We start from the raw sequence: 24651 nt of genomic DNA, 5'->3' as shown, positions 1-24651 counted from the left end.
TCTTAACCACAGAGTCAACCTGCGCAGCTGCTTTGAACGTCCTATGGACTTGGACCCCAAGATCCCTCTGATCCTCCACACTGCCAAGAGTCTTACCATTAATACTATATTCTGCCATCATATTTGCCCTACCAAAATGAACCACCTCACACTTATCCATGTTGTACTCAATCTGCCACTTCTCAGCCCAGTTTTGCATCCTATCAATGTCCCGCTGTAACCTCTCACAGCCCTCCACACTATCCACAACACCTCCAACGTTTGTGTCATCACATTTCCAACCTTTGTTTCATCAGTTGTCAAATGTTGCAAGCTCAGAAGGGATTATGTTAGAGTGAGTAAGGCCATTGGAAAACAAAGGTAATGTTGAATCAACAGTTAGTGATGAACAGATTTAGTGTTGAGGACTTCTTCCACCTTTACTTCTGTGCCCATTTCTTTTGCCAGGCAATTGCATCCCAGTGTGGAACATATCTCTAGTATCCTTAGTCCAACCTGGGGCCCTTCCAGTTTCTTGCTTTCTTTAAAGTTGGCCTCCACCTTATTATCAATACTCCACCCTATTATCAATACTCCACCATTTTCACCACCCTCTCCCCCTTCCTCCAACTGCAATGCAAAACATACTTGTCTTCTCATTTTGCCAATTCTGATAAAGGGTCCTTGATTTCAAAGGTCAACAGTTTTTTTTTCATGTACTGGAGATACCAAAGGGGTACTGACCAAAATTTTGGAGCAACGGCAAATGATGGGTGGAGAATATCGACTCTGAAGTGCATTCGTGATTCCCATGATTTGAGTTTCACCTTCGTTAATGGTGGTTGTCATTATTTCTGGCATCCAGAACAGTGATACTAAGATCAGTAACATTAAATAATTCTCATAGAAGGCCAATTCAAGAGCAAACCATAATTTCAACATTACTAAACGTTTGACAAAACATGAAATACCAATTAGAGCATGCATGTGGTAGAAACATAAAAACAAAAACAGTAATTTGTATTATTTCAAAACCCATGGAAATTTTTGAAGTGTATATCTGAAGGTTAACGAATCTGCCCACACAAATGTTTAAAGGCCAGAAAGGATATCAGTAAGCATATAGCTTGGCAAAATTTTAAAAACTGTCAAAGTGGGAGTTTTGTTTACAAAATATATACATAAAATAGGAATAAAGGCCTGTATATACATAACACCTTTCAGGGTATCTTGGAATGCTTAACATTCAGTGTAGCATTTTTAAAATGCACAGTGAAATAATGATATTGAAGAGAGCTAATTGTTGCACAGCTCTGATAATAGCTATATAACCTATTTTAGCTGTATTAAGGGACAAATATTATCCAAATTACTGATAGCATTATTTTTAAGAGAAGGAATGTTATGTAAGAATGATAAGAGGCATAGGTTAAGTCAGTGTTTCCCAACCTTTTTCAGCCCAAAACCCCCTTAAAGCACTTCCATACTTGCCAACGCCCCTCTTATGCATAATGTACTTTCTGGTGCCCCCATAGTGTAAAAACATGTCTACCATATGCTAACATGAGAAAAATGATTCTGCTTTAAGTTTTTATTTGGCTTTAAACCTAGCTTACACAGTACTTGTGTGCTGTACAGCAGCTTCGATATCAATGTGGTCCCTGAGCTTGTTGGTTTTTAGCAAGAGTTGAAATATCTGGTTCAAGTTGTGACAGCTAAAGCCTTAAGTCCCCACATGTAATAATGTCCAAGCAGTTTCAGTTTGTTTGTGAGGACGTGGTTCATGGCACTGAAGCCTCTTTCAACAAGGTAGGAGGATGAAAATGCAATGAAGAGCAGTTTGGCTCTTCTCTAAAGACCTGGAATCTTCATACGACAGTGTAGCCACATATCGCAAACGCCGACATTCTTGAAAAGCATTTTTGCTTCTTCATCGTTTTGAATTTTGATAATTTCTTCTTGCAAATTCTGTGCCTGTCCTTCCACCTTGCAAGGAAATGGGTTAATTACCCAGACTGGAATTTCCAGATTGTTCAAATTCATGAATCAATTCTGAAAATCCTTCTTCAGTGACTGCGGATGCAAGCAGTACTCTTACTGTCTATGAAAGAGAGTTCCATACTTTCTATGCAGGGAAACTGTGAGAACATTCGTCTCCCAATGTTTTGCTTATATATTTCCAATTTTTCAATAAAAGTAGGCACTGCACTTTTTGCCTATATTAAATTGAAATTCTCACCCTGCAGTTTCATATTTAGAATGCTCATTTTGTCATACAGATTAGCTGGTATGCACATCTCCACACAGAAGTTCAATCTTGTTTTCCAAGCTCTTGTCACTTTGAGCAAAAATTCAAACACGGTGTCAAATAGATCAAAGGAACATTTTAAGCAGCAGCCTTTTGGCAGCCAACACACTTCAGTGTGAATAAGCAAGTGTTCAAACTCTACATTGTTATTTTGGCATAACTGGTGAAATATCCTACTATTTAATGGATGAGCTTTAGTTTTGTTGATGGTAGATAATACAAGAGTCATGCTTGAAAAAAGTCAGTGACTGAAATTTTTGGTTGCAAGATGTTGACAATGAATTGCACAATGGATTGCAAACAGACTTGGAATTTCTTTTTTCATAAATGCCACAAAATCAGCATGGCGACCTGTCATATATGGTGCTCCATCTGGTGCACAATAAATCATGTTCCTAAACAGAATACTTGAATTGGATTGACTTTATTACTTACATCCTTCATATACATGAGGAGTAAAAATCTTTACGTTACGTCTCCATTCAAGTATAGTAACTTATAATATTATGTACATCAGGATAGTCAATATAATAAAGAAATACAGTTGCATCAGCATGAATTAAGCAGTCTGATGGCCTGTGGAAGAATCTGTCCTGGAGTTTGTTGGACTTGGTTTTTATGCTGTGGTGCCTTTTCCTGGATGGTATCAGCTGGAACAGTTTGTGGTTGGGCTGACTCGGGTCTCCAATGATCCGAGCCTCAATGTATCCTCAGTGTACACTGATTCTCTGTTGGATGTTTGTTTTTCTCTTTTTACAAAAGAGAATCTCTTCATAAACTTTTCCATTTTTGATAGACCGTACATATGCCATTAGCAATGGCTCATTGTACGCACCGTTGACTCATCTAGTTGTATCCCAGTGTCTGTTTTTTGTAGCTCCATGCATAGTTGATACTCAGTGTCTTCACTCATTTCATCAGTATGACAAGCTATAGAGTTATTACTCAGAGGAATTGATTTTAAAATACTACCATCCACTTTGAAAACTGTGGTGAGCACTTCTGATAAAGCAGGCATTATTAATCTTTCACCAGTTGTGTGAGATTTTCCACACTTTGCTGTTGTTTTGGAAATGTTATAAAAAGCAATGAGACCGCTTCCAAGGTCATTTTTAGCTTTCTTGGCAAATGACCCGAGTGTGCAATGCTTTTCAAATGCTTTTTTCATCTTTTGGAACTGAGTAATGCCATAAGTAGCCTTTGCAGGGTGTCTTATTTACAGAAGTGTTCCTGTAATCTTGGTGGTTTCATGGCTTCATTAAACAGTACAGTATTACAAATAAGATACATGGGGCATCACTGATCTGATGATGGGATTGGAATAAAACCATGTTCCATGGTTTCTGTTTCTTAGCAGGATTAGAATTCAAAGCTTCACCGCCTTCAGACTCTGAGAGACCGCGTCGCTTGTATTTATCCATCATTAACAGGACTAAATTAAAATAAAAAATAAACACAAGCTGGGAATACGTATCGGGTGTTGATGACAGCAGCCAGTTGACACAGATAGAACAATGGTAGCAGCGTGCAGAGGAACGGCAAGATGAAGATGATTACAACAGCAAAAATTACGTTGACAAGAATTCAGACTGGAATCTGAATGTTAGTTGGGATACAGCTAGTGTTCAGCAAACTACCTTTATAGCATTCCAGTTTGCAAGGTCTCATAATCCCCAAAGATGGTTCTTGACCGCACATTTGAAGCCCAGGTCACTTTGAACCCCTCAAGAGAAATCCTTGGCAGGTTCACTGATTGCCTCTTTCACTACTTGGTTGCGGCCAGCACTGTATCAGTTGTGCTACCTGTTTTCCATAGATCTGTAGAGAAAGTTGAGAGGGTGTATTTCACTTACCAACTGTTAAATTGCATGAACTCATTTTATGGCACAAGTCAGGGGGAACTGTTGGGCACCCTGGTTTGCTAATTTATGTATCTCCAGTAATGTGGGTTTGGTTGGTAAGGTCAGATGAGATTGCTGAGTTTCAGATGCATTGTGACGAGTGCTCACCTCTGCAGAGTTATGGTTCTTCTTGTGTTCTCGTGCCTCAAGTTAGGGTGTTGCTCCTCCCCCTAAAGAATCTTGAATGCCTCCAAAGATTTCTATCTCTTCTAACATCCCTTTCAGCCACATAACTGCCCCCATTGGGAATCACTGGATTAAGTGGATGGATAGCTAGAGACTTTTTCCCTGGGTGGAAATGGCTAATATGAGGAAACATAGTGTTAAGGTGATTGGAAGAAAGTATACAGGGGATCTTAGAGGTAGGTTTTTCTTTCAGAGTGGTGGGTGTGTGGAATGTCCTACCAGGGATGGTGGTAGAGGCAGATTCATTTGGGGATATTTCAGAAACTCTTAAGTAGACACATGAATAATAGAAAAATGAAGGGCTATATAGGAAGGAAGTGTTAGATTGGTTTTAGTGGATTAAAAGGTTGGCACGTTGTGGGCTGAAGGGCCTGTACTGTGCTGTTATGTTCTATATAATTTTCTATATAACCATATAACAATTACACCACGGAAACAGGCCATCTCAGCCCTTCTAGTCCATGCCGAACTCTTACTCTCACCTAGTCCCACTGTCCTGCACTCAGCCCATAACCCTCCATTCCTTTCCTGTCCATATATCTATCCAATTTAACTTTAAACGACAACATCGAACCTGCCTCAACAACTTAGCTGGAAGCTCATTCCTCACAGCTACCACTTTCTGAGTAAAGAAGTTCCCCCTCATGTTACCCCTAAACTTTTGTCCTTTAACTCTCTACTCATGTCCTCTTGTTTGAATCTCCCCCATCACAATGGAAAAGGCCTATCCACGTCAACTCTATCAATCCTCTTCATAATTAAAAACACCTCTATCAAGTCCCCCCGAATTTAATGCTGTGAATATTTCAGCATTAAACTCCATCTGCCATCTTCCAGCGCAATCTTCTAACTGTCCTAAACCTGTCTGCAAGCTTTGAAAACCTACTGCATCATCCACAACGCCACCTATCTTAGTATCATCTGCATACTCACTAATCCAATTTACCACCCCATCATCCAGATCATTAATATATATGACAGACAACATTGGACCCAGTTCAGATCCCTGAGGCACACCGCTACACCTCGTCCTCCAATCTGACACACAGTTATTCACCACTACTCTCTGGCGTCTCCCATCCAGCCACTGCTGAATCCATTTTACTACTTACATATTAATGCCTAACAATTGAACCTTCCTAACCAACCTTCCATGTGGAACCTTGTCAAAGGCCTTACTGAAGTCCACGTAGACAACATCCACTGCTTTACCCTCGTCAACTTCCCTAGTAACCTCATCAAAAAATTCAATAAGATTTGTCAAACATGACCTTCCACACACAAATCCATGTTGACTGTTCCTAATCAGACTCTGTCTATCCAGATAATTATGTATACCATCTCTAAGAATACTTTCCATCAATTTACCCACCATTGACGTCAAACTCGCAGGCCGATAATTGCCAGGTTTACTCTTAGAACCCTTTTTAAACAATGGAACCACATGAGCAATACGCCAATCCTCCGGCAGCTCTGTCAGAGCCCCTGCTATTTCTACATTAACTTCCCTCAAGGTCCTAGGGAATATCTTGTCCGGACCCGGAGACTTATCCACTTTTATATTCCTTAAAAGCACCAGTACTTCCTCTTCTTTAATTGTCATACTTTCCATAACTACCTTTCTTGTTTCCTTTACCTTACCCATTTCAATATCCTTCTCCTTAGTGAATACCGAAAAAAAGAAATTGTTTAAAATCTCCCCCATCTCTGTTGGCTCCGCTCATAGCCGTCCACTCTGATTCTCCAAGGGACCAATTTTATCCCTTACTATGCTTTTGCCACTAACATAACTGTAGAAACCATTTGGATTTATTTTCACCTTACTTGCCAAAGCAGCCTTGTATCTTCTTTTAGCTTTTCTAATTGCTTTCTTAAAATTCTTTTTACATTCTTTATATTCCTCGAGTACCTCATTAACTCCAAGCCGCCTATATTTATTGAAGATCCCTCTCTTTTTCTGAACCAAGTTTCCAATATCCCTTGAAAACCATGGCTCTCTCAAACTTTTAACCTTTCCTTTCAACCTAACAGGAACATAATGATTCTGAACCCTCAAAATTTCACCTTTAAATAGCCTCCATTTCTCTATTACATCCTTACCATAAAACAAACTGTCCCAATCCACTCCTTCTAAATCCTTTCGCACCTCCTCAAAGTTAGCCTTTCTCCAATCAAAAATCTCAATCCTAGGTCCAGTCCTATCCTTCTCCATAATTACACTGAAACTAATGGTATTGTGATTATTTGACCCAAAGTGCTCCCCAACACAAACCTCTGTCACCTGCCCTGTCTCATTCCCTAACAGGAGATCCAACACTGCCCCTTCTCTGGTTGGTATCTCTATGTATTGCTCCAAAAAACTATCCTGCACACATTTGGCAAACTCCAAACCATCCAGCCCTTTTACAGAATGGGCTTCCTAGTCTATGTGGGGAAAATTAAGATCTCCCACAATCACAACCTTGTGCTTACTACAAATATCTGCTATCTCCTTACAAATTTGCTCCTCCAGTTCTCGGTCCCCATTAGGTGGTCTATAATACACCCCTATAAGCATCAGAACACCTTTTCTATTCCTCAATTCCATCCAAATAGCCTTCCTAGACGAGTCCACTAATCTATCCTGCCAGAGCACCGCTGTTATATATTCTCTGACAAGCAATGCAACACCTCCCCCTCTTGCCCCTCCTATTCTATCACACCTGAAGCAATGAAATCCTGGAATATTTAGTTGCCAATCACACCCCTCCTGTAACCATGTTTCACTAATAGCTACAACAACATATTTCCAGGTATCAATCCATGCTGTAAGCTCATCCACCTTTCTTACAATGCTCCTAGCATTAAAATAGATGCATTTAAGAAACTCTCCACCTCCCACTCTCTGTTTATCCTTAATGGAGCAAACTTTGTTATCTTTTTCTTCCTTTTCCCCTACATCAACCTCCCCTCTCCTAGTCTCCACAACCACAGGGGTACTCTCTGTTACCTGATTCTTCCTATTCCCCCTCCTAACCTTGACCCACTTGTCTGCCTCCTGTGGCCCCGGTGTGACCACCTGCCTGTAACTCCTCTCTATCAACTCCTCACTCTCCCTGACAAGAGGAAGGTCATCGAGCTGCAGCTCCAGTTCCCTAACGCAGTCTCTTAGGAGCTGCAGCTGGATGCACCTGGCACAGATGTGGATATCCGGGAGGCTGGGAGATTCCACGACCTCCCACACCCGACAGTGAGAACAACAAGCTGCCCTCACATTCATACTTCCCCCTCTCTTCAAATAACAGGGAAAAAAATGAAAATCAAACCCTCTCCGCCTCTTCTATTTGAGAGGATGTCTTCATCAAAAGATGGCATCTCTGACAATGCAGCATTACCTCATGGCAGGTCGTAAATACCTGAAATTTATTCAGTTCATTGATTTCTAAAGATTTTTTTTTCAAAATAAAGCAAACCTGTGGAAAGCAGAATAATGCTGCCAGCAGCTGTGAAAATTCCATGCTAGCATTTCAGATGAAGCTGCATCAGGACCCTTTGAGTAGCGGTATCCAAAAACTCATGGCAGTCTGAGAAAGAGATTTCCATTTTATTTGTCCTGAATGGATGACTCTCTTAGTGATACAGGCAATATCTCCACTTGCATCCTATCAAAATTCTTGGATCTCAGTCAAATTACCTTCTGTTCTTCTAAACTCCAGCAGCTACAAGCCTAGATCACCCAACCTTTCTTCAAAAGATAACTTGTCCTTTCCAGCTATTAATTAAGAAAATGGTACAGTATCTGAATGGTTTCCAATGCATTTACATCCTTTAAGAAAGCAAATACCATAATCAGTACTCTAGAAGAGCCCTTTGTTACTTAACATCCCATTTTTATATTGAGTTCTCCAAGCAATAAATAATAACATTCTATTATTTTTTCCCCAATACCTGAGGTTATATTAACTGAAACCTTTTCTGACATTATAATCTGTTCCAAAAACATCAGAAAATGATTGTGCATTTTGGGACAGTTGCTTAATCTATATAGTATGGTAAATCTGGAGTAGTTTGTACAAGTTTGTTCACATATTCCAAGGAAGGATGGTATGCTATAAGGCAGAAGCACGTAAGCCAGACACAATGATTCTTGGTATCAATAATTTTAGAACAGGTAAGTTGAATGTTTCTGTTTGGGGGGGAAAAGACTTCAGTTCAGCAAATTGATATCCCGAGGCTGCAGAGAGGTCTGGCAAAATAGTTTCGTTTTTTTAAATTTTTGTTGTGTTTACTAGGCAGCAAGTAATTTTATTGAAGTTGGCTGAAAGTGCCTAACAAGTTATTAATGTTCTGAGCTCTCCGTATTCTGTCAGAATTGATTCAGCAGTCAAGTTCTCTGCTAAATGAGTTTCAGAGAAGATGCTTGAAGTAATAAATAGTAAATCATTAGGTGAGGGTATGTGTAAGCCATGATCTGTTACTGTTTTCATTGTATTTTCAGCTAAAGTCTTTACTAGCCGAACTATAGTGTAATAAAGAAATTAAGATATCTATATTCTCTTAAGTGATTCATTTATTGTTATATTGCTGTAATCCACTGGTGCATGGATTATTCACCTTAATTTTTTATTCTAGCACATTTGTCGGTCAGCAACACTGGCAGGATGGGGAGAACTATACGGGCGCAGTGGATATAACTACTTATTCTCAGGTGGGTAGTGATTGATTTCATTATTTGTACATATATGTAAATGTACATTAATGTTAGCATTCATTTTGAGAGAACTGGAATATAAAAGGAAAGATGTAATGCTGAGAATTTATAAGGCATTGTTCAGATTGCACTTGGAGAATTGTGAGCAGATATTGGGCCCCTTATGGTAGAAAAGGTGTGCTGGAATTGGAGAAGGTCCAGAAGAGGTTCATCAGAATGATTCTGGGAATGAAATGATTAACATATGAGCGTTTGATGGCTCTAGGCCTATACTTGCTAGAGTTTAGAAGAGTGAGGGAGAATCTCATTGAAACCTATTGAATATTGACAGGCCTAGATGGAGTGGATGTGAAGATGATGTTCCCTATAGTGGGGGAGTCGAAAACCAGAGAGCACAGTCTCAGAATAGAAGGACATCCCTAGAGGAGATGAGGAATTTCTTTAGCTAGAGGGAGGTAAATCTATCAATTTCATTGCCACAGACAGCTGTGGAAGCCAAGTCATTGGGTATATTTTAAGTGGAGTTTCATAGGTTCTTGATTAGTAAGGGCAACAAAGGTTACAAGAAGAAGGCAGGTGAATGGGGTTTGGAGGGATAGTAAATCAACCATGATGGAATGGCGGAGCAGATTTAATAGGCTGAATGGCCTAATTTTGCTCCCATGCCTTATGGTCTGTATGAATCAGTTGTAGATGTTTAAATGGATGGTACAGAAAGAGATCATTTAGAACATCTGTTGGCATTATGAAACCAATTGCATTATCTAGTGCATTTGTATACAAAATGTCTTTTCCAAGATAGAAAGTTGATGAGAGAATGAAAGATCTGTCTCTAACTTTGCTGTTCTGTTCTAGCTCAAGTTGATCTGATTTTGTGTTGTTGTGAAGTTGGTTGTGGAAATGTTAGGCCATCATACTTGATTGGCCATTTCCTAAAATTGTGTCTGATCTTTTAGTACAGTGCCACATTCCTACGGTAGCCACTTGCTGCTTTTAATATCTAAAGTTGAATATACTAAGCAATTCACCCTCTGCAGCTACCTTATGTACCAAGAGTTTCTATGTTCTAGGTGAAAGAATTCTTCCCCATCCCTGCCTTGAATAGCAACCCTTTATTTTAAGACTCTAACCCCTGGGTCTAGTTAGGGAAACGTCCACGAGAAGCCAAGAAAATGGATGCAGGAGTAGACTACCGGGCCCCTTAAACCTGCCCTGCTGTTCAATGTAATCATGGCTGATCTATGGTGGCATCAATTCTTCTTCTCTGCCAATTTCTTGTAACCCTCAATTCTTAAATATTTGAAATATTTATCTATCTCCATCTTAAGTAGCTGAAGATCCACCTCTAGCATCTGCTGGGCAATTTATCCAGAGAGTAATGACCATCTGAGTGAAGAAGTTTCTCCACGCATAATTTTTAAGTGTCTGGGCCTATGTTTGTGATTTCCCCATCACTTATTTGCATTAAATGTATTTCCCTCACATTCCATCGACTTTTGCCAGATTGAAGCACTCACTGATATACTAAGCCCAATGTACATTAACCAATTAGCCTACTAGTCTGCACGTATTTGAGTTAAGGGAGCAAACTAGAGCATCCCGTGTTTACAGGAGGAATGTACAAACTGCACACAGACAGCGTAGAGTGTTGGGATTGAACCCAGGTCACTGGAGATGTGAAGCAGCAGCACAACTAGCTAACCAAATTCTTTCCTTGTTTGACAGATCTGCTGTCTCATAAATTAGTTTGATCTTTGCAGTACTTCCTTTGCAATAATTTATTCCTAGGTAGGAAGGCTATATGTGTACACAATATTCCAGATGCAACCCCACTGGGGCCCAATGTTAATTGGAGTAAGAAATCTGTACTCTTGGCCCAAACTGTCTTGAAATAAGAGAAATGATCTTTTATCAGATTACCTGTTATACCTGCTTGTTAAATCAGTGATTTATGTATGCTGACACACAAATACCTCCGACAACTTTTTTTCAATTTCTCTCTTTTCCAAAAGAAACTTCTATTTTTCCTACCCAACTGCCCACCATTGAGAACATCTACCATAAACGCTGCCTGGGCAGGGCCAAAAGCATTATCAGGGATGCATCTCACCCTAACCATGGACTTTTTTACTCTCCTCCCATCCGGTAGGTGCTACAGGAGCCTCCGCACCTGCACCAGCAGGCACAGGAAGAGCTTCTTCCCTGAGGCTGTGACACTGCTGAACCTCACATCACCAGCGCTGAGCAGTATTGCATCCGTACTGTACTGTCTCAGTACTTCTATATTTGTGTGCTGTAGCACTATTTTTATTCGCAGTTATTTTGTAAATAACACTATCCTTTGCATTTCTGGTCAGATGCTAAATGCGTTTCATTGGCTTTGTATCTGTACTCGGCACAATGACAATAAAGTTGAATCTAATCTAATCTAATCTCAGTGAGAGAGAAATACAAGGTGATAGGTGAGCCTGAAGGGGGTGGATGAAGTAAAGAGCTGGGAAGTTGATTGGTGAAAGAGACAGAAGACCATGGAAGAAAGAAAAGGCGGGGGGAATGGAACAAGATGATGAGGTGAGAGAGGGAAAAGGGGATTGGAAATGGTGAAGGAAAGGGAAGTGGGGGCATTACTAGAAGTCTGAGAGATCAATGTTCATGCCATCAGGCTTGAGGCTACCCAAACGGAATATAAGGTGTTGCTCCTCCAGCCTGAGTGTGGCCTCATCACGATGGTGGAGGAGGCTATGAATGGACATATTAAAAGTGCAATTAAAATGGGTGGCCACTGGGAGATCCCACTTTTTCTGGCGGACAGAGTGTAGGTGCTCGGCAAAGCGGTCTTCCAATCTATGTCGGTTCTCATTGATATACAGGAGGCCATATCGGGAGCACTAGACACAGTAGATGACCCCAACAGACTCACAGGTGAAGTGTTGCCTCACCTGGAAGGACTGTTTAGGGCCCTGAATGGTAGTGAGGTAGGAGATATATGGGTAGGTGTAACACTTGTTCCGCTTGCAAGGACAAGTGCCAGGAGGGAGGTCAGTGGGGATGGATGAATGGACAAGGGAGTCGCGTAGGGAGTGATCCCTGTGGAAAGTAAAAAATTGGGGGAAGAGAAAGATGTGCTTGGTGGTGGGATCCCATAGGAGATGGTGGAAGTTTTGGGGACTTATGTGCCTGGCGCGGAAGCTGCTGGGGTGGTAGGTGAGTTCCTCCAACATTTTGTGTGTGCTGCTCAGATTTTCAGCATCAGCAGATTTTCTCTTGTTTCTGACAAAAGGTTGCATCATTTGTTTGCTTTTTACTAAATCCATTAAAAAAAAATCATCTTCAGTGGGGTTAACTTCCAAAGGGATAGAATTGAAAAGTAGGGAAGCTATGTTAAAAACAAATCAAACCCTTATTAGATAGACTTTGTTCCTGTGTGTAAACTATTAGAGGTAAACTTGGATATAAAGGCACCGATGATTTCTGGATTATTACTAGGAATGCAAGGATGTATAGCAGTTCAGGATGAATTGACATGATTTTTTTTACTCTTGAGAACTGAAGGCTGAGGGATAGATAAGTAGAATGATGGAATATAAACAGAGAATGCCTCCATGTGGAAAAGAGCATATGTAGGTCTGATAGTAACTCTGAAATTCAAATGCTCTACTTTTTAATATGATCAGCTAAAATATTGTGAGACTAAAGCAGATAATGCAGTTGAGTTTTAGAGGAGACTGAACAAACAAATGAGGGAGAAGTAAACAGTGTTAGGTTGATAAATGATGATAGGTAGGAAGAGATTGGGGTGGTGCATAAATGTTGCCATAAAAAGCAAAGTGTAATCAATAAGATCAAACACAGAGATTGATAGATTTTTGGATGCTAAAAGAATCAAGGGACATTAAATTTGTAGATAAGGAATGTAAACTGGTTTTTTTGAGTGGCAAAGGATATATGAGGTGCTGGATCATGTACACTACATGCCCTCTAATATTTTTATAAGCAAGCTTGTTTATCCTCTTTAAATACTGTATATTCCATGTATAGATCAGAGAAGTGGATTACTGTTGCAGCTTGCCTTAACTATTTGCTGAAAGAAAAGTAATTGATTTATTGTAATATACATACAACGATAAACAATTTGTACATGTTTTTGTGTTTTTTTCCTTTGCTTAGGAGGATCTGATGATGCGGGGGCAGAATCTGATGAAGTGCCTGATGACTATGCTGTACGGTGGGTGAAACTCTTCATCAAATGAAAGTAAAATTTTGTTCATGCCTTTGCGTATTAAGTAGTATTACAGTGATCATGTTGAAAAGCATGTGAATTTGGAGTGTAACATGTATTTTCTCCTTTTTCTTTTGAAGATTTTACAGCAACAAATTTCTAATAGAATTATTTTGAAGTCAGGAAGTGTTTGCTGCTCTAAGGCAACAATATTGAAAAGCTATAGAGGAGAGAGATCACTCAAAATGCTGAAAGAACTCAGCAGGCCAGGCAGCATTTATGGGGAAAAAAAAGTATAGTCAACGTTTCCGGCTGAGACCGTTTGGCAGGACTGGAGAAAAAAAGATGAGGAGTAGAGTTAAAAAGTGGGGAAGGGGAGAGAGAAACAGAAGGTGATAGGTGAAACTAGGAGGGGGAGGGATGGACTAAATAGCTGGGATGTTGATTGGTGAAAAGAGACACAGGGCTGGAGAAGGGGGGAACCTGATAGGTGGGGATAGAAGCCCATGGAAGAAAGAAAAGTGAGGATGAGCACTGGAGGGAGGTGGTGGGCAGGCAAGTGGATAAGGTGAGAGAAGGAAAAGGGAATGGGTTCTGGTGAAGGAGAGGGTGGGAGTGGTCATTACGAGAAGTTTGAGAAATTGATGTTCATGCCATCAGGTTGGAGGCTACCCAGATGGAATACAAGGTGTTGTTCCTTCTACCTGAGTGTTGCTTCATCGCAACAGTAGAGGAGACCGTGGATTGACATGGGTCCCCAGCTGCCCTCCCCCCCCCCCCGTCACCTTATTTCCTTGCCCACCCATCACCCTCCTCTGGTGGCCCTCCCTGCTTTTCTTTCCTCCGTGTCCTTCTATCTTTACCTATCAGACTTCTCCTTCTCCAGCCCTGTACTCTGTCACCAATCAATTTCCCAGCTATTTACTTCATCCCTCCCCCTCCCGGGGAGAAAGCTCCCTGGTTTCTCTCTCCCCTTCCCCACTTTTTAACTCTACTCATCTTTTTTTTTTCTCCAGTCCTGCTGAAAGGTCTCGGCCCAAAAAGTTGACTGTACTTTTTTCTATTGGTGCTGCCTGGCCTGCTGAGTTCCTCCAGCACTTTGTGTGTGTTGCTTAGATTTCCAGCATCTGCAGATTCTCTCTTGTTATGAGAGATATCAAATAAGTTTCTGTGTGGATATAACTATGGTTTATAGCGACAGTATCTTTTAAAGTTCAAGATAGTGAGAATCAGCAAAGCATTTAATATGGAACAAATAATTTGATGTGGATTTTGTGGCCAGCAGTGAATGTGATATAGCTCACTGTGATCTTAAAGGTCTATTGCTCTGTCTGGCATTGGATATCTGCTTTCTAATATCAGTTCAAGGAGCTCCCTGGTATGCCCCAACTATGATGTCTGCTATAATGGGAAATAATCTGAAATCAAGGATGACTAAAATATGAAAAGGATACGAAGGAGTATGAAAATAAATTAGCAAATAATATAAAAGCAGACAATAAGAATTTCTTTTTAATTATAAGGTAAATGGTATTCCATTTATAAATGTCAAGAATATATTGGGAAATTAATAATAGGAAATAAACACTTAAAAGTCAGTGAGCTACAAAAAAGGAGAGACTTAAAATAAATCTTGTCATTAATGGAAATATACTAAGAAGCACATAATGGGATCATTTATCTAACGGCTTGTGATCCTTGGCTTTTAAAGGAAATAACTGCAGAGATGTATTATAATTTACCAAAATTCCCTAAATTCTAAAGGTCCCAGAAGATTGGAAAAAGTGTAAACATGATGCCACTATTCAAGAAAGGAGAGTGACATAAAGCAATAGACAATAAATTAGTTGACCTAAAATCTGTCATTAGGAAGATGATGCAATCCACCATACATTCAAGTGTCAAAATGGTTTCAATAGAAAATTGTTTCACAAATTTAATAGTTGTTTCAGGATTAGCAAGCAGAATGGTTTGAGGAAACAAATAGATGTAATGTATTTAGTGTTTTAAAAAGCTTTCAGAAATCTATATAAAAGATTGTTGTACAAGATGAGAGTAGGTGGAAATGGGCTTATAAAGTGGTTATCACTCTTAGGATATCAGAAGATAGTTATCATGAGTTTGTCATTTTCAGACGGTTTGTTGACAATCAAAAGCCAGTGGGCAAGATTTAATTTTATGTCTTCAACTATATGAATGACTTGGATAAAAGGACGTTGTGTGCTAGAGCCAAATATGATGGAGGTACAATGATGAGTAGGTTAGCAAGTTAATAAGGAGCTTGCAAAGGGATATGGATTGATTAGACCAGAATTTGTCAGCATGAATTTAAAATGAGAAAATGTAAAGTTATTATCTTTGTAAAATAAATAACTAGATTGCTACAATTTGATTGTATGTCATCAACATATACTATTGTTTAAAGAAGTGATGTACTAAGAAGATTCTGCAGATTCTGAAATATTGTAACTCTGTCGGAAATTAACTCCTTGGAAAAGTATAGGTTATTTTTGCAGTCATTATCATTGTAAAACAATGTTGGACACTAGGTTTTAATTTTATTCTGAACTTGTTTTCATTGTCTATATTTTATTATTCCAGAAATGGTGATTCCCAGTTATTCGATAAGGTTCGAGGTCATGACATAAAGCTGCTGCGCTATCTTTCTGTTCGTTACATTTGTGACTTGATGGTGGAGAAGAAGAAAGTGAAGTTTGGGCTGAAGTAAGTACATTCTACATCGTGTTTAGTTAAAAACTTGATGTAACGCCAATCTCAATAATATTAAGGCAATGTTTTCAGATGATGGTTGCAGAGAAGCCTTGGGGCAAGTAAGAAGCCTGAATATAGATCAGAATGATATATAATTTCTCTAAGGTGACATTATACTGTTTTGTACAATGGCTGGTTACATTTATACAAGAGCAAGGAAGTTGTGCTTCAACCTTATAAAGCTTTGGAAGGTCCTCTGCTGGCTACTGAACGAGGTTCTGGTGACCACACTATAGGAAAAATGTGATGACAAGAAGGTTGTGTCTATGATTAGTAGTATATTCCACAGGGATCAGTGCTGGGACCCTTTCTGCTTGTAGTATATGTGAATGATTTGAATGTAGATGTAGGAAGCATGATGAGTAAATTTGTAGATGACAAAAGAAAGGTGGAGTTATTGATTGCGGCAGGTAGTTTTAGCCATATAGTGATATTGATGTGTTGGTGAAGTGGGCTGAGGAACGGCAGGTGGAATTTAGGGCTACAGTAAAGTGTGAAGTTCTGCATTTTGGATAGTAGTTAGGGCAGGGCAGGACATACACCACTAGAGAGGATGCAGAGGAGGATCACCAAGATATTTCCTGGGTTGTAGTGTTTTAGTTATGAGGAAAGACTGGAGAGGCCAGACCTGTTTTCGCTGAAGTGGAGGACATAACATGATTGAGGTATGTAAAGTTGAAGACTGCAGATAGACTGAAGTGCAAGAAACTTTTTCCTTATGAAATGATTAAAGTTAGAGGACATAGATTTAAGGTAAGAGGCAAGGGATTTAGGAGGGATCTGAGGGATTTTCACCTCAAAAATGTTGAGTACCTGGATTGCACTGCTGGTGAGAGCGGTAGCAGAACCATTGACAGTATATGGGTGTTTAGGTGAGCACTTGAATTGCTTTGGGCCAAGTACTAGAAGATAGGATTAGTATGAATGGATGCCCACTGGCTGACAGCAGTATGGTGGGCTGAACAACTTGCTTCTGTGCTATATGAATTCAATCCATTTCCATTGGCAGACAATTTAAGAACTTGGGCATAGATTTAAAGTAATTGATAGGAGGTATGAGAAGGAAGATGGAGGGAAACTCACTGAGGGTGGTGGTAGTCGGCTAGAGCACGTTACTTGAAAGGATGTTACGGCTGAAATCCTCATTACGTTGCTTGGCATACAATCCCAGACATTTTTACAACACTGCACTGCAAAAGAGTGAATGAGTGTGTCATTGTGTGTATTAATTATGTAGGGGTCAGAGAGCTCCTTAACTTGGATAATATTACCGCTGGAGCCTGCGGGTCACCCTTGGGCAAGGTGTAGCACCTGCTTAGCTACTCTGATCAGGGTCACCTAAAGCCATGGGAGCAGGTGGTGGGTGATCGTATCAGCAGCTGGTGCATATCATAGGTCCTAGTTATGCAACCACTCACTCCGGGCAGAAAGTCTCTGAAGAAAATTGATAATGGCTGGGGTCACCTGTCTTGTAAAGACACTACCCTGAAGAAGGCAGTGGAAAAACCAGAACAAATGTGGTCGTGGACCATGATTGTCCACATTGTAGGACATGGCACATGATGATTAATATATCAGTGTGGAGGAGGATCATCTGTTGTTCAGGTGCTTGTGGAGTATTATGTACAGTATACTACTCAAAACTAGCCATTTAGCCCAAGCAAGTCATATTCGTGTTTTAATTTGATGCCAACATCTTCCCTTCCCTCCATACTTATTATTTATGATCTCTTCAATGCAGTGAAGTTGCAAATGAATCATCCTGAGTTAATTTTCCTATTCTGCATTTAGTTGTGTGGAGATCCTAGTAAACTATTTTTAGTATATGTGTATATATAGAACATAGAAATCTACAGCACATTACAGGCCCTTCGGTCCACAATGTTGTGCCAATCATGTAACCTACTCTAGAAACTGCCTAGACTTTCCCCAACACATAACCCTTTATTTTTCTAAGCTCCATGTACCTATCTAAGAGTCTCTTAAAAGACCCTATTGTATCCACCTCTACCACCATGCATTCCATGCACGCACCACTTTCTGTGTGGAAAAACTTGCTTCGAACATCCCCCCGTACCTACTTTCCAAGCATCTTAAAAATATGCCCCCTCGTGTTAGCCATTTCAACCCTGGGAAAAAATCTCTGGCAATCCACATGATCACTGCCTTTTATCATCTTATGTACCTCTAAGGTCACCTCTCATCTTCCATTGCTCCATGGAGAAAAGGCCAAGTTCACTCAACCTATTCTCATAAGGCATGCTCTCCAATCAATTCTGGGAAACATACTTTGAAAGGGATGTATTGCTGTAGAGGGAACGCTTTACAGCTTTAAATCAAAATGTTACAGAAACTAGAACTCCAAAATAAAACAGAAAATGCTGGAAAAGTCCAGCAGGTCAGGCAGTATCCACGAAAAGAAAACCTTGAGTTCATGTTTCAAGTCAAAGACATCAGTACTGCGAAAGAAAGAAAACTAGTTCGTTTTAAGTTGCAGGGAGTGGTGGAGAGGAGAAACAGAATAAACTTTTGGTAGTCTGGTTAATGAATTAATGACTCCATGAATCATCCTTCAGTAGCTTCAACAGGAGTCTATCATTATATTTTTCCCCAATATAGTCCACCAGGAGGTGGATGTCCATTCTGTAACTATCTCATAAGCAGTATGTGGTGGGACTGAGGCCCTGACTCTGCATGAAGGATCTGAAAGGAAGAACTCCTCTATCCACCAGCAAATTGAGCTCTACCATGAGGAGTTCTGCCAGATGAACAACAGTCTTCTTAAGGAACCATCACAAAGAATCCACCAACTCCTTTTCCCGCAGGGCGTACAGGACATTCACGTTGATGACTGCTCAATGAACTTGTGATCGAAGGTATTTTTCCACAGGAACTTTTTTACGAAGGACAGGTCGTGCAGCGAGATCCAAATAAATGCTCCACAGGACTAGGAAACCCTGGATCACCGGGGATATTGAAGCCCTGACCAGAAAAATAGAAGGAGCATGTGTTTGGTGTACGTAGCTGGGACCAAGCGAATTTCTGGAGTTTAGGAGATGCATATATGTATATGTGTGTGAGTGTGTATGTATGTGTGTATATATATATTATGTGTGTGTGTGTGTGTGTGTATATGTATGTGTGTTTGCGTGTATGTATTTGTGTGTGTGTGTGTGTATATATATATATATATATATATATATATAATATTTTACTTCTGTAAGCTTGAGGAAATTTAGCCAGCTGTACTGTATGTCACCATATACAACTTGAAGATTCATTTTCCTTTGGGCATACTCAATGAATCCATAATGGAACAATAACCAAAATAGGGTCTGTCTCTCTTCTACAATCTCCATCAGCACAGGTACACCACAAAGCTCTGTGTTTAGCCGCCCGCTCTACTCAGTTTACACCTATAACTCTTTGACCAAGCACAACTCCAGTACTATATTCAAGATTGCTGCCAACACCACTGTCGTAGGTCAAATCAAAGGTAGTGATAAATCAGCAAATAGGAGGGCGGTTGAAAATCTGGCTGAGTGGTACTACAACACCAGCCTGTCAATTTCAACAAGACCAAGGAACTGATTATTGACTTCAGGAGGAGAAAACCAGAGGTCCATGAGCCAGTCCTTATCGAAGGATCGGAGATGGATAGGGTCAGCAACTTTAAATTCCTCAGTGTTATAATTTCGGAGGACCTGTCCTGCGCACAGTAAGTAAGGGCAATTACGAAGAAAGCACAGCAGTGCCTCTACTTAGGAGTTTGAGAAGATTCAGCATGACATCTAAAACTTTGACAAACTTCTATCGATGTATATTGACTGGCTGCATCACAGCCTGGTATGGAAACACCAATGCCCTTGAATGGAAATTCTACAAAAAGTAGTGGATATGGCCCAGTCCATCACAGTAAAGCCCTCCCCATCATTGAGCATATCTACGTGAAGCATTGTTGCAGGAAAGCAGCATCCATTATTAGGGACCCCCACCACCTGGGCCTTGCTCTCTTTTCTCTACTGTTATCGGGAAGAAAGTACAGATACCTCAGGGCTCTCAGCAACAGTTATTATCCTGCAACCATCAAGCTCTTGGAAGCAGAGGGGATAGCTTCACTCAACTTCACTTGCCCCATTATTGAAATGTTCCCACAACCTATGTACTCACTTTCAAGGACCCTTCATCTCATGTTCTCAGTGTGTATTGCTTATTTATTATTATTATTTCTTTCTTTTTGTATTTGCACAATTTGTTGTCTTTTGCACACAAGTTGAGCACCTAAGCTGGTTACTTTTTTATTTGTTGTTGTCATTGTTTTCTTGCCGCATTTGTTTGTTCCAAGTACTCCCATCAGCTTCCTCTGTAAATACTGATTTGGATTGTGAGATTGTGCATAGGTATGAAGAAATTCTTCTAAGAATCTACCATTGCATTGAGCGTTATGTAGAATAAAAAATAATTCTTTGAAATAATTAAATACCATATAATGACTAGAACTCTGAGGAAAAATGGAGGCTAAATAAGTTGTCTTTGCCTGTGATTTCTGCAGTCTTCATGTGTAGTTCACACCTAATAGTGAAATTAGAGATTGTTACTTACCAACTGTGGTGCTCCGACATTTCACACTTCCCTGAAGTTTTTGCTTCACTTGTCTACTAAGAAAATGGCATTGTATCAAAAAATATGACTGACAATTTTGAAATTTAGTATTTATTGTTATTTTCTGCCTTATGGAGAAATTTCATAAAGCACATGGTGTATCTTGTATGCATCACAAGACCTTTTTTAAAAATACTTTACAGGGTGTAACATGGATCTGAATCAGCTCGCGTTCCTAATGACGTGACTGGATTTGTCCTGAAGAACACAGCTTCTTTCAGTCATTGGTACATACTATATTTCAAAATGGTTTATTCTTTGATGTTTTGAATTTAAATTTCCGAAGAACCTGCTCTCTCTTAGAATCAAAGAGCAATACAACATGGATACAGGCCCTTTGGCCCAACCAGTCCATGCTAACCATGGTGCCCATCTAGCTCGTCTCTAATTCCTGCATTTGGCCCATATTCCTCTAAGCTCTGTCCCTCCACGTAACTATCCAAGTGCTGCTTGCGTACTATTGTACCTGCCCCAACCTCTTCCTCTGGCAGCTTGTTCTGTGTAGTCACCACCTTCTGTATGGAAATAATTGTGCTTTTAAATTTATTTTCTCTTACCCTAAATTTATACCCTTATTTGGGGCTCCCTTACTGGGGGGAGAAAAGACTTGCCATTCTCCTTATAATTGTAATCATTTCCATAAGGTTGCTCCTCATTTTCCTGCATTTCAAGGAATAAAGGGCTAGCATAGCCAGTCTCTCCCTGTAAGTCAAGCCCTCTAGTCCTGCGATATCTTTCTGCACTCTCTTCAATGACCAAAGCTGTACACAGTACTCCCAAGTGCAGCCTCACCAACAACTTGTATCACTGCAGCATAATGTCCCAGCTCCAGACTCAGTGCCCCGACTGATGAATGCCAGTCACCCTGTGTACCTGTGATACCACTTTCAACCAACTATGCTCTTGTACCCCTAAATCTCTTAGTTCCATTACACCTCCTAGTGTCTTACCACTCAAAGTATAAGTCCTACACTGGTCTGACTTTCCAAAATGCATCACCTCACACTTTATCTGTTGAAATCCATTTGGCACTCCTTAGCCCACTTCCCTTATCAATCAAGATCCCCTTGTAATCTACAATGACAATAACCTTCTCCATTCTTGACAAAACATTTACTTGTAGATCTCTTATATGAGATCCAGAACAAAACCTTTTTGATGCAGGAGTGGTAGATCCTTCAGTGTGGGTTCAGATTATAATTCAGTTATTGATTTGAATGGACAAGCTAATTAATTTAGAAGGGCTTCACCTACTAACTTTCCCTTTTCTTTTCCTTAACATTTCTATATCTATCTATTTTCAATACTTGCACCTTGACTCAATGCTACAGGATGCATTGGAGATTCAGAGAAAAAAAAATTAAAGTATCCGATAATTGTTTTAAAAGACAGAAGCACTCTAGGAAAAAAATAAGTTTTCTTTGCAAAGTGTGCAATATGTGTGTTAATTTCAGTGTGTGATATTGATGCATATTGATGAGGGTAAGAATTGAAGGAAATTAAGAGAACACAAGTGTCATAGGTGATTTGATTTATACTCTGATCATGTTTTGAAGCCCTGCATATGTTAACTTGTAATGTCTATTGGACTTTTTGGTGAAGTGTTTCCACCTACGTTTTTGTTTCCACTTGTGCATGTGTCACCTGCCTCTTGTTAATGGCTTTCACTAACCATAACCAATTTTTACTGTAGGTCCTTTTCCTTATGGTGATGTCTATTAACTATACTGTATTTGACAAACGCTGAAAGAATAGTAGAAACAGTTCTTAACTGAAACAAACAAGAGAACACAGCTTATTATTCAGGGGTTTTCATAATATTTGGGCATGGTCATGAGTATTATAGCTGATTACAACTCAAAAGGATTGATCGACAGCAGTGGCTGTCTGGTGCAAATTACTAATGTTACATGTTCAGCAAGATGTACAAACGTATTTTCAGGCTGGCTTCAATGTACTCTGGCAAAGTAGAGTTCTACTCTGATTCTAGCTTTCTTTACCTGGAAACATGTGGCAGACACTTTCAAATGCAATGTAATCTTCTATTTCTCATGTATAGAATCCAACGTGCTAAGCAAATAAATACACCAAAAATATAAAACTGGGGAGTGAGGGGAAATTGGAGGTGTCTGGAATTTAAAAGCAGTATAATACAATTATTCATCCTTTCTCTTCTTCTTTAGTGTGACCTCATCTGAGAAGGTGGACAAAGCACAGCGATATGCAGATTTCACCTTATTATCTATACCTTATCCAGGTAACTACTTCACATCTTATTTGTAGAATCAATAACCTTTTGAAATCATTGTTCATGGTTTTAAAACCTTACTAATACTTGCTTTGTCTTGTATGTGCTGGAGAAAATGGTACTCTTGTGTTCCTGCTCCTGCTTTTTGTGAGCTAAGAGAGCCACTGGTAATGTTTAATACCCCATGGCCCATAGGTTATTTTGGGTTTCTGAACCTACCAGTGATATTGAAATGCTTCATATGCAAAATTATTTGATTCTTATTTGAATTTGACAAGATATTAGGAAAATTATTCACAATTGTTGATTTCTGCTTGATAGGTGGTGTGTATTGGATTAAAAATGATTGCCTCAACTATTTATTGCATGTATTAAAAATCTGTTCTTAGTAAGTTTAAATCATCTTAAATTTTCACTTTAAATCAGTTTTTCACTTAAAAAAAATTCACCTACAAATCTCCAGATTATTGTTTGCATAATTGTAATGGTAAGTATATTTACAAGCAGGTGTAGTGCTAGAGGAAGGAAAATTAGTATTTGTACTGCATCTTTCAAAAATTCAGGACATGCCATAGCCATAACACTTTACAGTCGACATAGTACTTTAAGGATGGTCATTGTGATAATGCAAAAGAATAGAGTAATCAAATTTTGCACAGCTATCACCCAGAAACATTAATGCAATAATAGCCAGGACCAATGAACACCTGTTGTAATTGTAGATTTCCTTTGCATTGTCTGCAGGTTGTGAATTTTTTAAGGATTACAAGGATCGTGACTACACAGCTGAAGGGCTGGTGTTCAATTGGAACCAGGTGAGATTGCACTGGAGAAGAAGCATGTGAGCAGGCATGGGCTTTGTTCGCAACCTGTTACATTGCTTTTAACAAACGAGAAAATTTGCAGCTGCTGGAAATCTAAGCAACACACAAACAAGATTCTGGAGGAATTCAGCAGGCGAGGCAGCATCTGTGGAAAAGAAAATGTTTCAGGCCGAGACTCTTCATCAGGACTTGCTGGGTTCTTCTAGCAGTTTGTTATTTTGCTTTTTAAGTGTTTTCCTATGTTGGACCTGGAAGGATTGCAAAGGAACAAAGAGATTTCATCAAGATGATCAGAGTAACTGTACGGTAGTTGAATAAGCAACTGATTTCATGACAAGTATGAGGAAGTTCTAACTGGACGAGTGCAAGACTTTCCCTTTTGTTAGTTCTGATGAAGGGTCTGAGCATGAAACGTTGACTATACTGTCTTCCATAGATGCTGCCTGGCCTGCTGAGTTCCTCCAGCATTTTGTGTGTGTTTTTTTTAATTTATTAACCTCCTATTCGCAATTGAGAGACCATAAGAAGATAGATTACTTATTCATGGGGAAGTTCTGCAGTTGTTAAGTAACTGCCCAAGTTGCATACAGGCGTACCTCAATTTGTGAATAGGTTGCATTCCTAGAAGATGCTACAATAAGTTTTCCCCCTCCCATTCAGCCCCATGTGAGCTTTCACTCAATTCCCAGGCTGCAGTTAATGACAACACAGAGCAGGCAACTTTGTCCTTCTAGAAACGCAAGTTACTACAGATGCTGGAATCTGGAACAAAAAAAAAAACAAACTACTGGATGATCTCAGCAGATCAAGCAGTATCTGTGGTTGTAAAGCAACGATCAGAGTTTCAAGTCAAGACCATCGA

General features: G+C 39.7%; 1 protein-coding gene across 2 annotated transcripts in view; it reads left to right on the top strand.

Annotated features, from left to right (window-relative positions):
* The window catches only part of mtmr14 (myotubularin related protein 14), a 110488-nt gene that overhangs the window by 39530 nt on the left and 46307 nt on the right, over positions 1-24651 (top strand). For both annotated transcript variants that reach the window (XM_072280852.1, XM_072280853.1), the window contains exons 4-8: positions 8986-9061; positions 13232-13289; positions 15885-16007; positions 22901-22974; positions 23710-23780. In XM_072280852.1, the coding sequence (XP_072136953.1) occupies positions 8986-9061; positions 13232-13289; positions 15885-16007; positions 22901-22974; positions 23710-23780 (402 nt within the window). The remainder of the gene's footprint in view (positions 1-8985; positions 9062-13231; positions 13290-15884; positions 16008-22900; positions 22975-23709; positions 23781-24651) is intronic.

The sequence above is a fragment of the Mobula birostris genome, chromosome 16, assembly GCF_030028105.1.
Source record: "Mobula birostris isolate sMobBir1 chromosome 16, sMobBir1.hap1, whole genome shotgun sequence".
In the NCBI taxonomy this organism is placed as follows: domain Eukaryota; kingdom Metazoa; phylum Chordata; class Chondrichthyes; order Myliobatiformes; family Myliobatidae; genus Mobula; species Mobula birostris.
This window is presented reverse-complemented; position numbering and strand designations above follow the sequence as displayed.